General features: G+C 37.0%; 1 protein-coding gene across 1 annotated transcript in view; it reads right to left on the bottom strand.

The window, feature by feature from the left end:
- The window catches only part of RAD51B (RAD51 paralog B), a gene marked incomplete at both ends in the record, with an annotated part of 438,609 nt that extends 421,992 nt beyond the window's left edge, over positions 1 to 16,617 (bottom strand). The window contains 6 exon segments of the mRNA XM_080345731.1: positions 752 to 935; positions 1,770 to 1,889; positions 6,506 to 6,642; positions 13,269 to 13,385; positions 15,623 to 15,736; positions 16,534 to 16,617. Of these exon segments, the coding sequence (XP_080201857.1) occupies positions 752 to 935; positions 1,770 to 1,889; positions 6,506 to 6,642; positions 13,269 to 13,385; positions 15,623 to 15,736; positions 16,534 to 16,617 (756 nt within the window).
- Positions 16,618 to 17,230: the final 613 nt, after the last annotated feature.

The raw sequence follows: 17,230 nt of genomic DNA, 5'->3' as shown, positions 1-17,230 counted from the left end.
ACCCATGCTAGGAAATACTTCCAGAAGTTGAGTCTCAATGACATCTTTCAAGTTGATATGATCCTCCATGGATCATATAATGAAGGAACACAGACACACTTACATAGCTTACATCTTCTAAAGCACTTTTCAATCAGTTCCACCAAGTCCCTGCATTAAGTGTCTGTGTCTTCCTTTATATTTTATGGGCAAGTCCACAGACAAGGATTTGCTGAGCTACCTTCATTTCTGCATTAATTAGCATACATTATCAGTCACAAAAGGAATTTACACTGCTCCAGAGCATAAGGCTTTTTGAGATTTTACAATCTTAAGTAGAAGGAAGAGTGGCAGAAACATCTTCACCTAGTTAGTTAGGAGCTCACACTAGTTAGAGTATGCATTGCATTAGAAGGGAACCATCAGGGTAAGCAATATTTAATAACAGAAAACCAAAATATAAGATTTAAAAACAAACAAACAAATAAACCAACCCACAACAAAAAACAAAGCACTGAAACACAGCTGGAGAATCTTGTTGACCCTTATTTGAAGTCCTAAATTAAAAAAAAAAAAAAACAACACACACAATAAAACCACCAAGAAGAACAATTACTGTTCCCCCATTTCTCAAGTATTTTCCAACTTGTATAATACCTGCTTGAAGATTCCTTCTTTTTCTGTTTTTCTTCTTCCTGTCATTTTCATTCTCCTCGGATTTTATTACTTGATACAGTAAGGAAAAAAACCTAAGAGAGGAGGAACAACTTACTGGTATTGAGAACTCCTCTGCCAAATACTTCAACATTGATGCTCCTCTAGCCAAAAAGTTACTCCTCTCTGCCAGGTTGCCTTGCAGTTTTGTGTCAAACTCCTTTCTGACAACTGAAGCAACAGAGTCAATTATTATGAGCTTAACTTTCTTTGAAATAATTTCTTCTTCCAAAGACATAATCCTAAAAAAAAAAAAAGTCATTGATAACATTATTTACACAGTAAACCCATTTTATAATCCTGAAATTGTTTATTTAAAAGGTTTACTTTAATAAGCTGAAAGTCAGCCCCTCTTTCTCCCCCTCACACACCACCTCCACTAACATCTGCATGTATTGAAGAGATCTGGAAACAGATCTGAGGCTCCAGTGGGCCATATAAGCCAAGGCAGGACCTCGCTCAAAAGAGAGGTATGAAAGAACCTCTTGTTAGCAATACTATGCTGTACAACCCCTGAACAGCAGACAGCAAGTTAAATGGACACTGAAACTCTGCCTTTTTGCTCACAGTAGCAGCATCCCATTGCCAACACAAGAATTCTTGCTGTCTGTCTATGCAGAAGGTCAAATCCATCTCTGTGCACAGCCAAAGACAGTACACCAAACCTAATCCACTGACAATATGGTCTTAGCTCTTCTCTGATAAAGCTGCACTAGAAGAAGAAATTATTCTTAGAATAATTCTCCCACTAATGTAAAACACAGAAGATAATACTAAAATATAATTTAACTCACATGAACACTCTCCTTTAAAGGCTTACAGGGATCAGATCATACAGAAATTGTCTATCAGAAATTAGAAAACATGAACTGGATTAGCCACATGCTATGAAATGAGAAGAGCAATATCAGTCTTTCTGTAGCAATTTTATTCTGTTGGACAGCATACTGTTATCAACATGAAAAGGCCTCAAATATATCAGTTACTCTACATAAAACTTTGATATAAAACAAATATTGTTATAGACAATCTGGTCCAAATGGTCTTTTTTTTTTTTAAACTCTGGAAAAAGATACCTTTTCAGCACACTGCCACAGGTCAGGTCTCGATACACGTGAACGCTACGGGACATGCAGAAGAGCTTTTCATCTGAGTCAAAATAGGTAGGGAGTCTGTTTCCTGCTATCTCAATCAACCTATCAAAAAAACAGAACGCATAACACTGCAAAAGGAATAATGGGGGATAATAAGGCATCGAGTATTCACAAAGCAAAGAAAGCAAACCTCTGAATGATAAGCAGACAGCACGTATTACTGGAAAATTGTTTAAATGAGAAGCATACTTTAGCAGCCAGAGTGAAACACTGGGAGTCAGAACAGTTATGTTCTTTCCCCAGTGGTACACGAGGAAAAGTCACCATGTGTCTGTACACAAAGAAACAGCACATCTCCTGTGGAAGGAAACTGCAAAGTCTGCAGTTACTGGATGCAAAGTTCTTTGAGTTTCGTACAAGAGGTTCCACTCAACGGCCAAGCATTTTCATTTTTTAATTATTATATCTCAATATTCTTTTCATTTAAACAAACATACTCTCCAACTGAAACCATTTCCCCTTCCACCTTTATCTTGCAGTGAAATCATAAAGTGGACCTTGTGTCACCACAGAAATTTAACAAGATGGTAACAAACAGAAGATCCATTACAAGATCCAGATAATGTGAAGGCAGGACTGCAAAACCAGGGCCCAGTTTGACTGCAAGTACTTACACAAGCAGTACAAGTATGGAAAGTATGCCTGCCAAAGTGAAAGTCTTCTCACAGACAATCTCTCCTTAAGAACAAGAACAGGGTCATTTGGACAGGAGACTTTTCTACTGAAACCATTTCCATTGCGCGAGTTACTACGTTCTAAAAAGGGCTTATAGAATCCTAAGAAAATATACTTTTATATGATAGAACAAAAAAAAAAAATCAGCATTGTGTCACAAAGTGGCTGAGGCTCCAGCTGCCAGGGAGGTACGACTGAGCATCCATCCATTCAGATAGCACAGGTACAAGTGCCATGACTTGATATAATGAAACGACCAAACAGTTCAAGTGGCTGCTTCACTGACAGAACTGAATGTGGGATTCCATGGGTTCTCCATTACCTTATTAGCAAATTCACGACCCTTCAAAACTTTGAATTACAATTGTAAAGCATACCACTGTTTATTATCAGAGTAGACTAAAGAAGCATATTAGATCACTGGTGATAACAACAAAAGACAACAGAGGAAGTTGGGTATTTGTTGTGAAAATACTTTTATATTCAGAACTATGCTTTGAAAAAACCTCTTGCACAGATATAAAACTAAACAATTTAGTGGTGAGAGGCTTACATTTTCAGTTAAATGATATTTTAGACATAAAATCATTGAGGACACTAAACAGCGTACGTTTTAGAAATGCCGACTGCCTGTAAACTCTTCAGAAGTCAGTGGAAAAAAGTTCCACCCCTCGGAACACAAGGCAATTTTATCTAGGTCCTTAAATAAAAGATCCAATAATTTAACTTAGAAATGCATACTTATATGAGCACTGTAATTTTATTCTGTAAGGAAGATTTTATTTTTTAATGAAAGAAAATATGTTATTGTTTGTATTTTGAGCAGATATATCCTACCGCCTATAGCTTGAGAAGAGTGTCATCTAGTGGGTGATACCTGCCAGCACAACTTACTGGTTATCTTGATGCTTCTTATTTAGCCCCCTTTCATTAAAACCCAAAATATTAAAGCTATTCTAGAAAAAAATCTTTTAAATCCCTTTTATTTGGTTTAAAAATATAAACACTAAGCTTGAACATTAATATACCTATCCTGAGTAAGCAATTACAAAATTGCCTGATTCTTAGTCATTAGATGAATTACTTCTCACATCTAAATTGGTCCTGCAGAACTTCCAGGGACAGAATCTTGACTTTCCATTTGCACAATTAATCATGCAGAACATCTGGGCAACAGTGATCTATCATTCAACGGTTTGCATGAAATGAAACTTCAGTACACTTCCTAACGGACACGCATATCACAAAGAACACCATTACACAGACTGACTTAAAATGACACATCAAAATCTTGCAGAGATGGTGGTACTATTCACAGAGCTCCATGGAGGTTCAAAGTTCTTTAAGATCTAAATCCCATTTGTCATAATGAGAACAAAAACTGCACAGAACATGTTCTCTGCAACCAGGGCAAAAGCCCATGGAGTAAACAAATCCCTGTTTGTTCTCCAGCTTGCGTTCACAAAAATTTGTATCTAGTGTTTTTCACAAGCAATAAGAATGGCTAGAGAGAAAAGCAAACCAAACAAACTATTTTCAGACTTTCTGAATAAGCCTGGAATGTTTTCAGTTAATAGCTGGCTAGAGTGGAATTGAATTGCTACAAACTTGATGACAACAATTTTGATTTCCAGACTTAATATGGTCATTCCATCCACCTATCCTAGTGTCTGCGTTCTCACAAAGCTGAATGACGGGCACCACCTGCACTGTTACAGCTTTCCCTTACACAAGAGAGAAGTATATAAATCACAAAAAACAGTGGCATATCTTAGAAGACCTGCTTCAATTCCCATCACTCTTCTCAGCATTGCTATTAGATTGAACATCAACCGTGATGTTAGAGAATAAGTAATAAGACTATGAGAGTTTGTGGAAGGAAAAAAGCTCCCTGCCCTGAAGTAAGACCTGCCAAGTAGAATGACAAAAGAGAAGTGCCTTTCAGCAAAAGAAATAAAACTAGCCAGCTTTATGCAGTATCTTTCTATTATAGAAGCAGCAGGGCATTACAGCCAGCACAACAGCTACAATTTAGCAACTCTCAGCCCTAAAATTCAGCATAGATACAAACACACAGGCTTTCTGTAGACACTTGCAAGTTTTAAAATAGTGCCAGATAATGTCTCCATTAACCCCTTTAAAATAAGTTGCTATTAAAAGACTATCTGCCCTCTTATCTGTTGTGCTTAGAACAACAACAACAAAAGGCAAAAAAAAACCTTATCACACACAGAATCTCTTCTACTTGCCATTTTTATTAATAAAACAGGATTACAGAATCGTAAGAAAATTCAGCTTAGAAAGAGAACTCAGGAGATCTCCAGCCCAACATCCTGTTCAAAGCAGTGCCAGCTACCAAGTCAGAAGAAGTTACTTGAGGCTTTATCTAGCTGTATCTTGAAAGCCTCCAAGGATGGACACAGCACAACCTCTCTGGGCAACCATTTCCAATTCCTGACCATCCTTATGGTGAAGAAACTTCTCCATATGTCAGCACAGAAATGGATTTCTATGTTCACCTATCATCACCCTGCCACATACCACTATGCCATCTTCTTGATGGCCCCCTCATTGGCCATCTTATCCTTTGTAATAATGTTATTTTTACCATGTTTCTTTTCTACATCCCACTCTATTTTCAGGAGTCTCATTTTCACGTTCACCTGTTTTCCTTTTTTTTAGCATTCACCTCTAAGCCACAAGTCTTAACTCACCCATTAAGTCCTACCCTTTTTTAACTGTCTACATTTCAGGGACCTGAAATAAAAATTAAGTATGTAAGAAGGGAGCAACATATGTTGCAGAGCCATTGCTTGAAATTGTGTTGTGGTTTTTTTTTTTTTTTCAATATATTACACTTACAGTTTACAGTAATTCAAACTTGTGAAATTAACTTGACAAAAACAGGGTTAGAAGCCCCACCTTCTCACCCAAAATAACCTGAAATGATAAAACAATGCAATGATAAAACAATGCAAATACATTTGCTTTGATACTCCAGATTCAGGCCGTAGGTATAACTACTAAGTAATCTGAAATATATAAATTATTTCAATGAACCTTTTTCTGCCTATTTTTCTACACAAACAAGGATGAGACTACTGTACTTCTTATCATACCCCAGACCCTTAATAACTTTCAAACTCACTAATTCCAAACAACAGTGACAAAGGAAAAGACATCTCAAAAACATCAAATCCTCATGGTTAAAAAAAACAAGTTGGTAGCTAAGTAAAGTAAATTAGAGCTATCTTTAAGGAAATACTACAGGATTATATCAGCAGTTAATCAGTCAGTTAACATGGGAAGAGTGGTAATCAACACGTGTATCCATCTGTGACTCTCAAGCAGACACCACAGACGATGCCTCCTACCCATTCAGCAGTCACAGGACATCATAAGCACATAACTGAGCAGTTTAGGTTGCACGGGCAAAGCAGAAGATACTAGGAGAACCAGAGATGTTACAGAAGTATGGGAATATCAAACTGCACAGCCACCGAGGATACAGGAGAGATATGAGGTTCTTGCAGAGGAAATTGGAAGTGCAGAAGGGCAGGGTGCCCCATTCAGCAGAAACAGGACAGAAATCTGAGGGAAAACTTGCTGTGTCTGTCCTGCTGTTCACAGAAGAATCTTTGCATCCTTAAAACCTTCCTGCTAACTCGACAAACTAAACTGCAAAGAAAGTTTTCAGGTGCAGGACTGTTAAGACCACTTATAAATTTGGAACGCTACATCCACATCGTCATACCACAGCTGGAATCTGCAACATCATACAAATTACAAAGGCAAGCAAATCATTCTATTAAACTAATTTAATCATCTATGGAACAACTGGATATATCAGATGAACGCTTAGTAACTACCATAGGTAGTTACTTTAATAAATGCTTAATTATTGCTCGGAAAAGAATCGAAGGCTACAAGATAAAAGGTGCTAAAGACGTTTCAAGTGTGTATTTTAGAATTTTGCATCTTACCTTTCAGCACTGAAGGCAGACTCCGTGTCAATGTATATAACAGCCCCATTTAGTCCTCCCATGCTTACAGGCAGTGTAGCCAGAACACTCATCATAATACAAAACTGAGTTTTGCCACAACCTGCTGGGCTAGTTATCTGGAAGAAAAAAAGATCAGGAACATAAACAAGAGATGTCACATTCATTTCACTCTAATTCTACTTTTAACTAAGACCCATCAGCCAGAACTCCTCAAATTCTGCTCTTCCAGCTACCAAAGGAGGACACAGCCACAAAAAGACAGAAAGCAGCCCACAAAGAGCAACTTACAGTTACTCTTGGATCTGTACCTTGCAGTCAAACTCATGCACTAAAGAATAAACAGTTCTTCTTCATACATAGCTTTATGCTTGTACCTTACTTCTTTGACATCTTTTATTACCTCTCATATTTGAGGCCCCCTGTTTCCCCCTGTATGTTACAGATCTTCCCTAGAGCCACCACTAAGTTCTCTTCCATCTCCTTCTCTGTGCTACCTTCTAAAATGGAGCCAAATTAGAAGATTCAGAGTTGACATTCAGATGACATCAATGACCTCTAGAGCTGAAAACAAAGTCCAGAGCTAATGAGTTCACAGATGCAAATGACTGCTTAGGAATCATCATTACTTGGGTCACAACCAGGTCTCCCTTGGAAATCACAAGGATAATCGCTGTAAAGACTGAATGTTCAATATGAACCATACATATACATATACAAAAGAGATTTCATCTGTCCCAGAGACTATATTCTGTTATGCAGCATGTGTTTTGTCATTTGCGTTAACTCCCTATTACCATATATCAACATGAACACCGTTTAATGATCCAGAGCATCTCGCCAATATTAAGCTCTCACCTGTGCTTACTGAAAGCCTACTGCAGTTAAGCAGTACTCAGAAAAATCACACTCAGTTTGTGTGAAATGGTTCCAGCATGATTTTGATCCAAGAGAAAAAACACAGGGAACAAAAGAATACATTGTTTGATGAGATCCCCAGTTTCTGAGAGCAAGATTCTCTACTAGAGATGGCAGTATGCTGTTCTTTATCCACTGCAGATCTTGAAGAGATTGCAAATGAATGCTGGGCTCTGTGTTCATATAATCATATGCTCATTACTATCACAGTGGATCTTTAAATACAGTATCACATTGTCACTGCTTCTGGGAAGGGAGATCATGACACCTTAAATACTAAGAGGGCTGAAAAACAGCAAATACAAAGTTTAAGTAACTTTGGGCACTAAAAACAGAGAGTGATGGGTTCATTCTGATGCTAGTAGGGTCTAAATAATAATGCAAGACACAAGTAAGCCTCTCCAGGGAAGTTAAACTGCAAAATGAAGCACATCTCCTCAAAACACCTAGTACTGTCAAAACAAAGGCTTAGGTACAGAGCCACTGGTTTAAATTAAAAAAGAAACCTTATAACAGATAGACAGTCAAAATCAAACTGATTTTTTAGCCTAAATGTACAACAGTTTGTTTTTAAGTACAAACACCCTTTTACCACAAGATACTACAGTACTGCTATGGTTCCATTTTAAAAAGTAGTAACATCACTTAAATAACAGAAAATCTACAGGGAAACACTGAAGGACTGCATTAGCTACAATTACACACTAGCTACTGTTAACAGTTGGTTAAAATCCCTTTAAACACTCGTGTCTTTAAACAAGGCCTGAAAACCAAGCCATATCAGTCAATCTACTTGAAGCTTTAATGCAAGAGAAGCATTAGATGATTTTTCTTTAGAAGCACATACTGCATTTAGTGAATTATAGATCAGGAATCAGTCATATTTATGCAACTATCTGTCCTCCATCCAGTGTACTTAAATAACAAAATATCATATCAACAAGAGCTGTCGCATTTCAATATGAACCCAAAGCATACATACATAAAAAATGCAGAGCCAATACACATTCCTTAGACTGTGATAGCCAAGGAATCTCATCAGCTCTTGCTAGCTGAAATGAAGACTTGAAACAAATGAGGAGAGAGCATCAATCCAGTTGTTAAATTAAAATGTTTGGACAACTGTGAGGAGACCTCAAAAACGTTTGTAGTTTCAACCTCGCCTGGGAGGTGCGTTGGAGTCAACTTTTATTTCAGTAGCTGATGCAGAAGCTAATTCAGCAGAGATGCAGTAAGAGCATCATATCAGCGAAAGACAGGGAATCTTGCAGGATTTCTATTCCAAAGACAACAATACTTCATCTTTTATCAGCATAACTTTAAAGGGTATTAAAATGGGATTTTAAATAATCTACAGTGAACCATTGTAAAGAACTACCACATTTTAGTGTTGTTACCATTGGTTCAACAAGTGCTTTGAACAATACAGTATTAGTTTAAAAAAAATCCTCCAATATAATTTAAATCAAATGTCTGCAAAAAGTTTGCTTTCTTTTACTCTAAATTTGCTCTGAAAAAAAAATCAAGTCCACCCAGATAGAAATGTGAGGACCATAACAGTTTTTAATTTATCTCTGCCTAATAAAATATACTTTTATTGTTCAATAAGCTATATAACATTTTTTATGGCATATCTGTAGGGTTTGGACGAAGTCACAAGGAGCTAATTCTTCTTCAGCTACCAGGGAATTAAACTCTTCAATATTCACAGAGTCGCTACTATAATTTTTCCTTAGAGGAGCTGGCCAAAAGCTCTGACATCTGACCACAAAACTTCAGCTATGATTTAATTTCCAACTTAAAACCTTATAGTGGTTTGGGAAAAAATGGTCCGAGACAGTGTAACGCAAATCAAATCCCTCTGGCACTCAAAAAGCAAGCAGCTTTGGCTGTAGGAGATATCACCACAAGTCTTAACCCTATGGCTCATGTACTCAAATTCCAAGTTTCCAACCACCTCCACTGCTGGGTAAAGTAACAGGAAGACAACGATTTAGCTGCACCAGTCAGGAAGTAAGTGCTGCACACTTCTCTCAGAATATCTGCCTAATAACAAAAAGGCCAAAGGGCAATATGCTGATCAGCTATGCTCCAGTAAGTTGCAAAAGAGCAAATTAAAATTATTAAGTTCCAAAATCACTTGAATCCAAAAAGAACATGACTTGAAAGTGTTTGCAAGCTGCAGTACAGCATCAAGCAGCAGCAGACACTTGATAGCTTTATACTAAAATTTCATCTAACAATCATGCTGAAGAACACTTGTAGTGCTGCCAACCTTTGAAACTACTTCAGATGTCATGACTTTCACAAAAATGCTTTTAAAAATCTCCAGAAACAAGCTTTAAATTAGAAAGTCAGCTTCCACATCGTTACTTATTCTCTGAGAAACCCCTAATACATGCTTTAATTGCTTTCCACATTTAGTGCCCGAAAGAAAACAAAAAGCAACACGCCTTTTTTTTTAGACACCTCTAATCTCTTAAATTGGTCACCTAATTTCTGGAGTCTACTTAGTTCTCTCTATAATATTTCTAATTAACTGGTTATTATGCAACAGTATTGTCAATCTGGCATGAGGCTGCAACAAAGACCAAGCTACTGGTGGAAGGATGTGGTGCTTGCAGTTCTGGTCTCATCCTCTAGACAACTCACACAGACTTCGACATCTCAGTCACTTAGCGAGGTCACCTACAGAACACAACTGCATTAGGCAGGTCCCCGTATTTTCAACCAAAATATGTTAAAATATAAAAAGCTTAACATTTAAGTATTGGGATTCTTTCAGAAGAAAACTTAAAGTGCAATACCTTTCCTGGCACAGCACTTTTCATTTACAATCAGATAAAAGTTCAGCTTATCTTTGAATATATTTTCCCCAACTACCTTTAAATACATTGATACATATGGGGTATGACCATTCTTAAAATAGAGTTTAGCAAGTTTCCCAGATTTTCTCATATATAAAGAGATAAATGTTTTAAGGGAGCACTTAAAAAAATTTTAAAAAAATACACAATTAGTATTGTGACCATCAACCAAGCTGAGAGGTATTACAGAATACATAACTCCGGAAAATTAAGCATTTGCATTATTTTATACCATCTCAGGAAAATGATAGTTGACAACCATGTTTTGAGATCAACTGCTTGCAGAATTTACTTTCAAATTAAAAAAAAAAAAAAAAAAAAAAAAAAGGCACACACACACACATACACACACACAAAAAAAAGCATCACACATCAATTCGGAAGTCAAAGGTTAGCGAAACTCCAACAGAATGCCCAGCATGTCAACCACTGCTCTTCTCCAATCTCACTCTGGAGCAAGGCCAAGAACATGGCAATCGGCAAACTGAATGTCTATCAGTGCTCCACAGCCATTCTACCTGGTCTTCAGGCAAGAACACGTCAGATGGACTGCACTGACAGCTGAATGATAGCTATGCTAGGATTAAGAAAAAAGGGCAAATATTAACAACATTGTTATCAGCAGCTTTGTAAATAACCCGTGTGGCTCTTCCCACCCAAAAGGATCAAATCCACTTTTTTTTTTTTAATTAGGAATAAAATGTTCCAGGATTCCTTAATGTAAACTTTTACACTCTGGCCATCTTTTACTCAAAATTGCCAAGCCATGGGAAAGCAGGCAAAATAGACTGGGTGACCTGGGTTGACCTATAGAAGGGCAACATCCTTATTCTGGGCACCACTCATGAGCCAGTCACAGGCTCAAGGACAAGTCAGCATATCACAGAAGACACGTCTCCATCCTACTTCTTTCTTCTATCTGTGCAGCAGTGCCTCCACATTTCAGCCAAAGAGGCACAATTCAGAAGTTTGAGCAGCATAAGCGTGTGAACAGCCATTCTCATCTCCACCAAGGAGAAGTCAGTGGACCAGACGGAAATCCCTTAAAGCCCGATCCTAGACACAAGTGAGCATCATTTCTTTTCAAACACAGGCTGCACTATTTCATCAGTTGACTGAATAAACAACAATTCAAAAGAAAAGGAGTCAAACTACATCTAGTGTGGCCACTGCTTTGGTGATAAAAATATTTTCAGGAAACAAATGTTCATCTCCTGCTGAAGGTACTATCCTCAACAGCAGTATAGTTACAGTCTCAGGACCCCGCATATCCCTCTGCTACAAGAACAGTTCTTCTTCAGTGAAACTGAAATTACCTAGTCTTTTCTCCCAGAATTTAAAGACTAGCAGTATTCATCTTAAGAGTAAGTTCTTCTGATCTAATTTTCTTATAGTAAATTGATAGCAAAGCTAGGCTTAAATATGAAGAATATAATAATTCTGACAGACCAATGAAAGTTCATGGATGCATTCTTCAACATTTTTATGAAGACCTGAATGCTGTATATTCCTGTATATCGTATAGGAAACAAAATACTCAGAATATTTAAAAAGTAATAGCCTCTCATTACATAATTTTACTAGAGCAGAAGCTGTTACAATCTAAACTCAGTGCTGCTTAAATTCTAATGTGTTTTAAGTCACTATTGAAATAAGTTATTTATTTATTATTTCTATCCAAGATCAAAACCAATCTAGTTTGATTATAGGGTGTGCAAAAATGTATTTTCCTCATAGTAGGATTTTTATAACTACTCACTTATATTCCTCTACTGTGGCAACTTGCCACAGCAGACAAAGAAAAGCACTTGGTAAGGACCATTAAAGTGTTCAAGCAAAAGAATTATTTAAACCTGTCTAAAGTCAGAGCACAAAGCACACAATACATATTTTTCTAACCATTTCAAGTGCACAGGTCACTTCAGAACTTAACTTTAAGAATGCAAGTACAGCCACATTTCATAAAATCTCTGGATTCTCTCTCTACCAGGGCCTACAACAGATGGATAGGGGAATAACACAAGAACAGAGCACACATATATCAATACTCCCTCCATTATATACATTCCTCCATCTCCACTTATAGCTCAGCAAATTTCTAAGCCAGAGATTGCATCCTTGCATTTTTATAATACCCAATGACTCCTATAAGCATCTACATAATTCCTGTCTTTTCAGATTATACAAACTATGTACATTATTATCAATGTCTGTGAGGTCAGAGAGAAATGCAAGCACCAGAAGATGAAGTACTCCCTTGTTCTTAAAATAAAATTCCATGCAAAAAAGTAGCATTGCATACAAAGGCCAGAGAGCAACAGATCTATAGCAATATATATACATATATATGAAATTTGTAGCCTTGCCATGTATGTGCATATAGGACAGGCCTTAATTACAGTGTCTTTTCTAAAAAGAATGCATTACATATTTATCGCATAAGTTAGTTACATTTTTATATAAAAGCTCTACAAAGTCATTGTCATGCCCATATGTTTCACCCTTTTGTCCTATTTGCTTATTGTACCTTCATGAAAAGTAACTTTAGTAAAGTCAGAGTGAGTCAGAATTAAAAGGACAGACTCCTGATTCAGCACCTTGTGCTCTGACCACGAAATCACACTGCAGCTTTCTCGCTGTAAAATCCAGTCAACAAATCTCACAGATTTCCTGGGAAAATTTTCACTTTTTAAAAGAAAAATAGAATCACCAAATTTTTTCATTCCTTTATTTTCTTATTTACTTGACATGCTGGGTGGAAAGGAAAAAAGAAAAAACAAAACCAAAACCAAAACAAGGTGCAGCCTCTAACAACTAAACCCAAAAGCACTAATCCAAATTTTTTTGCATAGCTTGTGTTTAAAGCCCCTAACACAAGACAGTCCGATCTATGCGTGACTTTTGACTTCAAGTTGTGATCTGTCACTGTGGCAAAAATATATTAATATTAAACAACTTACCTCTGTGAGGGATCCACAGGGCACTCCACCATGCAAGACTTTATCCAAACTATCTAGCGTGGTGGATAGAAAGGCTGAAGAGGGACTGACAGACTTCTTTAGTTTCATTTCATAAGCCTAGAATAGTGGGGGGGGGGGGGGGGGGGGAGGGAGAGAAGGGGAAGAAGAAAAAAATAAGGGAAAAAAACTCACACAAATCAGAAAACACCTTTTATTTTAAATGGAAATAGCAAATTGCTCACATTTACTTTCATCAACAGAATGTCTTAACACTTGTCAATAAGCAAACTATGCCTATCTTCAGTTATAGTCCCCTGTTAGCCCATCATCCTTCCCTTGCATTTATGTCTCATTTATAGGTCACAGAGAAAATTAAGTTTGTTTTATCACCCTCACCACAATGTTAAATTATAATAAGCTTTTTATAATGATGTGTCAAAGGTTTTCTCTGCTCCTATTCAACAAGGTTTGCTGTAACTCATAAAACTCCAGCTTTTAAATATGTGTGTGGTTAGTGACCAATGCAGGACATTCACATGAAACCTAAAATCAAGAAGTCCATGGGTTTACATTTGTTACCAATTAGAAACTGCCTGGCTTCAAGGAAAGGTTTGCTAAACATTCTCAAGTCTTCAAACAAGTCTGGACTGATCCAGTAGTCATTGATCATTTTCCACTTTCGTGAGGAAGACTAGTCAAGAAGATAGGAAAGAGATAAGTATAGAAGTGAAAAGAGTTGAATTCCTAGTTCCTCCGCTGACAGGAGGAAGTGGCCCAAGATCAGAAATCTACTTCATAAGAATTCTCTTCATTTGAGGAATTAATTTACGTGAGATAATGGTAATGCTGATCTTGAAACATCAGAAGGTAATGTTTTCAAAAGAAACAAGTCTTGCTTGCATCTTGCTAAAACTGAGACATGCCTCAACCACTGAGCATCCTACACACCAGCAGTCTGATTTTAAAAGGAACAGTCCAAAGTCTAAAGGTTGTTGCTCTAGTCACCCCTTAGCTAACTTCCTCTCTGATGAGTTAAGTAGGCTTCACTCTGTACTTCATACTGTGAGCCAAGTTTTCCAGAAATTAGAGTTCTACTGTATATCTTGGCATAATCTCAAGTTTTGCTACCAGCACTTCTAATGTTATATCTGGATAGTATTTTTCCCTTATTTATAAGTCCTATTATCTTTTTTTAAAAAAATCAAAGATATTATAAAATCTTCTTGCTACATCAATCATGAAGTTATATCAGTCACTCTGACCTGAAGTCCCTTTGAAATCCTATGTTTGCAAAGATTCAGTCAACATTCCTTAAAAAGAGTCAACATCCTCTGTTTTGGGACATACAGCTCTGTATTGTATGCACTTACATAGCTGGTCATCTGTCAGCTGGCTCTGTATTAACAGTCCTTGACAACTGCTGTTTCTTATCTACCAAGCTTCTTGGCAAAGAAATCTGATTGAACAGTGATGTGTGGACAACAGGCAAAAGTAAATGCGAGAAGTCTACTTAAAACTTCCATCTGTCTTAAATACATTGATGATTAGTAACAGTTATGGACAGAAAACTAGTAATTAGCTAGGTTTACAGGATAAGCTATATAAATTCTGCATATCGCTAACTTTAATGCAGTATGTTTGTGAATTTAAAGTTTCACAGAGTTACTGCTACAATTACTATGCCAATTACACATAATAAATTTTGATGTGGCTTATTTTTCTCAGGAAAAAAGCAGACTGCATTGAGACAGGTCAGAACTGTCCATGTCCTCTCTGTTCTAAAAAGACACCATTTTTGACATCTTTTCACCTGAATTCAAAAAATAACATGAAATCCAGCCACTGCATTGCAGCTAACATCTATTTCCTTCTTGTACAGGCCACCTGTAGCCTAAACCACACCACAGCTCATTTACATGTATGGAAAAAAAATCCTCAAGAAGTTATTTTCAGGATCACTTCATTTCTATGCACCCATTTTATGTCTAAAACCAATATTTATACTGAAATTCTTATTCTTTGCTTGTATTAAACGATGTTGGTTTTATTGGTTTTGACTTGCAGGCTCCAAACGAGGAGCAATTTTTATAGGCTGGATTGCAAGAGAGAATGCTGTATTTCTCTATTGCACTCAGAATCGATCCTGCAAGCCTGAACAATCTCTTGAGGCTATAATGCCTAATAAAAGTCACTGCATCAAACTAAAGTATCTCAGAGATGAAAAATTAAAAATAAAAGTATTATTTCATTGTGCAGTCAAACATCACAAACCTCCCAGGAAAAAAGATGAGTGACACCGTTTAGCTTTTTCCCAGGTATTGCATTAAGAAAAGAATCAACACAAGTACACTTACTGTCTGCATTTTGGGAGCACAAGCTCGGCTGACTTTACAGAGAAGTTTCTGCACATCATAGTAGCTCTGTCCCGTCACCTTCATCAGCTCCAAGAGGGAAAGACATAAAAAGTCCTGAAAGATAATAGAACAGTTCAGAGAGCTCAACCTAGAAATCAAGACTGGGTACTAAATTGATGCAGTTAATACTCAACTAGTGCACATCCCACAGGTTTAGCAACTCTGCCATGTTACGCACTATTTTTTTACACCTCTCATACCTTTCTCTGACACCAGTATATTAAAAGAAATGGTATTGATATTTTAAATGACATGGACCAAGCATTCAAGAACTGTGTGATAATGAAGATAACACCTTTGTGTTCACAAAAGTCTCTGCCTACCTGAAAAACATTCAAATTACATCATGTCTTCTAGATTGCCATCCCAGGGCTAGATCCTGTATTTATCACACATACTACTGAAATATATAAGGCCTTCTTGGCTCTCTTTAGGTGAGCATTCATGAGAATATCTTCAAAATGTACTGCTGAATCAACCCATAACTGACAGTTTAATATCACAGCACATTCACACACTAGATTATATGCTATAAATGTATTTTTGTGAAGTGTTCACAAACAGATGCCTTACTCCACACAAGTAGTAGCTGAACACTCCTGCTAAAATGAAGCATCTTCAGGTTTTTTAGAAGGGAAGGTATATATAAGTTTAAATGTTTTAGTTAGGCATCTATTGTTTTAAAACTATGTTTTTACAAGGCATCAGGCCAGATGAAGCCTGAAATGCCCCCTATTTTACAGAAAGTAAAGCTCCCTGTAAATAAAACTGCAAAAAAAAGTAAATACTACAGGCATTAAAACACAATGCAGCCCCACAAAGGAAGAAAACAAAACAAAACACACTTTCACCTGACAGGTAGTGATCTGATGGCGACTCAGCCTTTCACACAGCTCCTGAGACAATCTTGCTCTTCGCAGTTTCTTAGTAGCCATGATCCCCAATCTACAGGGCAAAGAAAAAAATTTTTGAAAGATGCTCGGAATATGACTGTGCAGACAATTCCACTTGTTCCCTGCTAAAGAAAAGAGTGTGCATGTGTGTATACATATCCATATATAAAAGTTAATGTGATATAGACTTCCTGTATAAGTCTATGTCACATTATATTACCACTCTGAAAGCAGTTATGTTGAATTATATCTCCTCATATTTGATCACAATTTCTGGGTCATAAGAAAGCTGGAAATTACTCAGTGGTGAACAGAACGAGAAATCCTCATGCTATACTGCACTGGAAAGAAATAAGCTCTTTGGATGCCTAAGCATGAACAGTAATCACAGTAAGTACTCAGCCCTAGAACATTTACTGCTAGAACACAACACTCAGTCCTGGTGACCCACAATTCATGACAGATGTTAAAAGAACAGGAAGGACCTGGAGACACCAGAAAGACTGAAGACCTGGAAACACACTCTACTATGAAAGACTCAAGATGGTCAAACTAGTCAAACCCATCTCATAAAGTTCAGGGTAACGATTTATGAAACAAATACACTTCATAAAGAGTTCTTTAATTTAACCAACAGTGTGAAAGAAATCGGAGG

This window comes from Nesoenas mayeri, assembly GCF_963082525.1.
Source record: "Nesoenas mayeri genome assembly, chromosome: 5".
Taxonomy (NCBI): Eukaryota; Metazoa; Chordata; class Aves; order Columbiformes; family Columbidae; genus Nesoenas; species Nesoenas mayeri.
The sequence above is the reverse complement of the archived record's forward strand: the minus strand, read 5'-3'. Positions and strand labels throughout refer to the sequence as shown.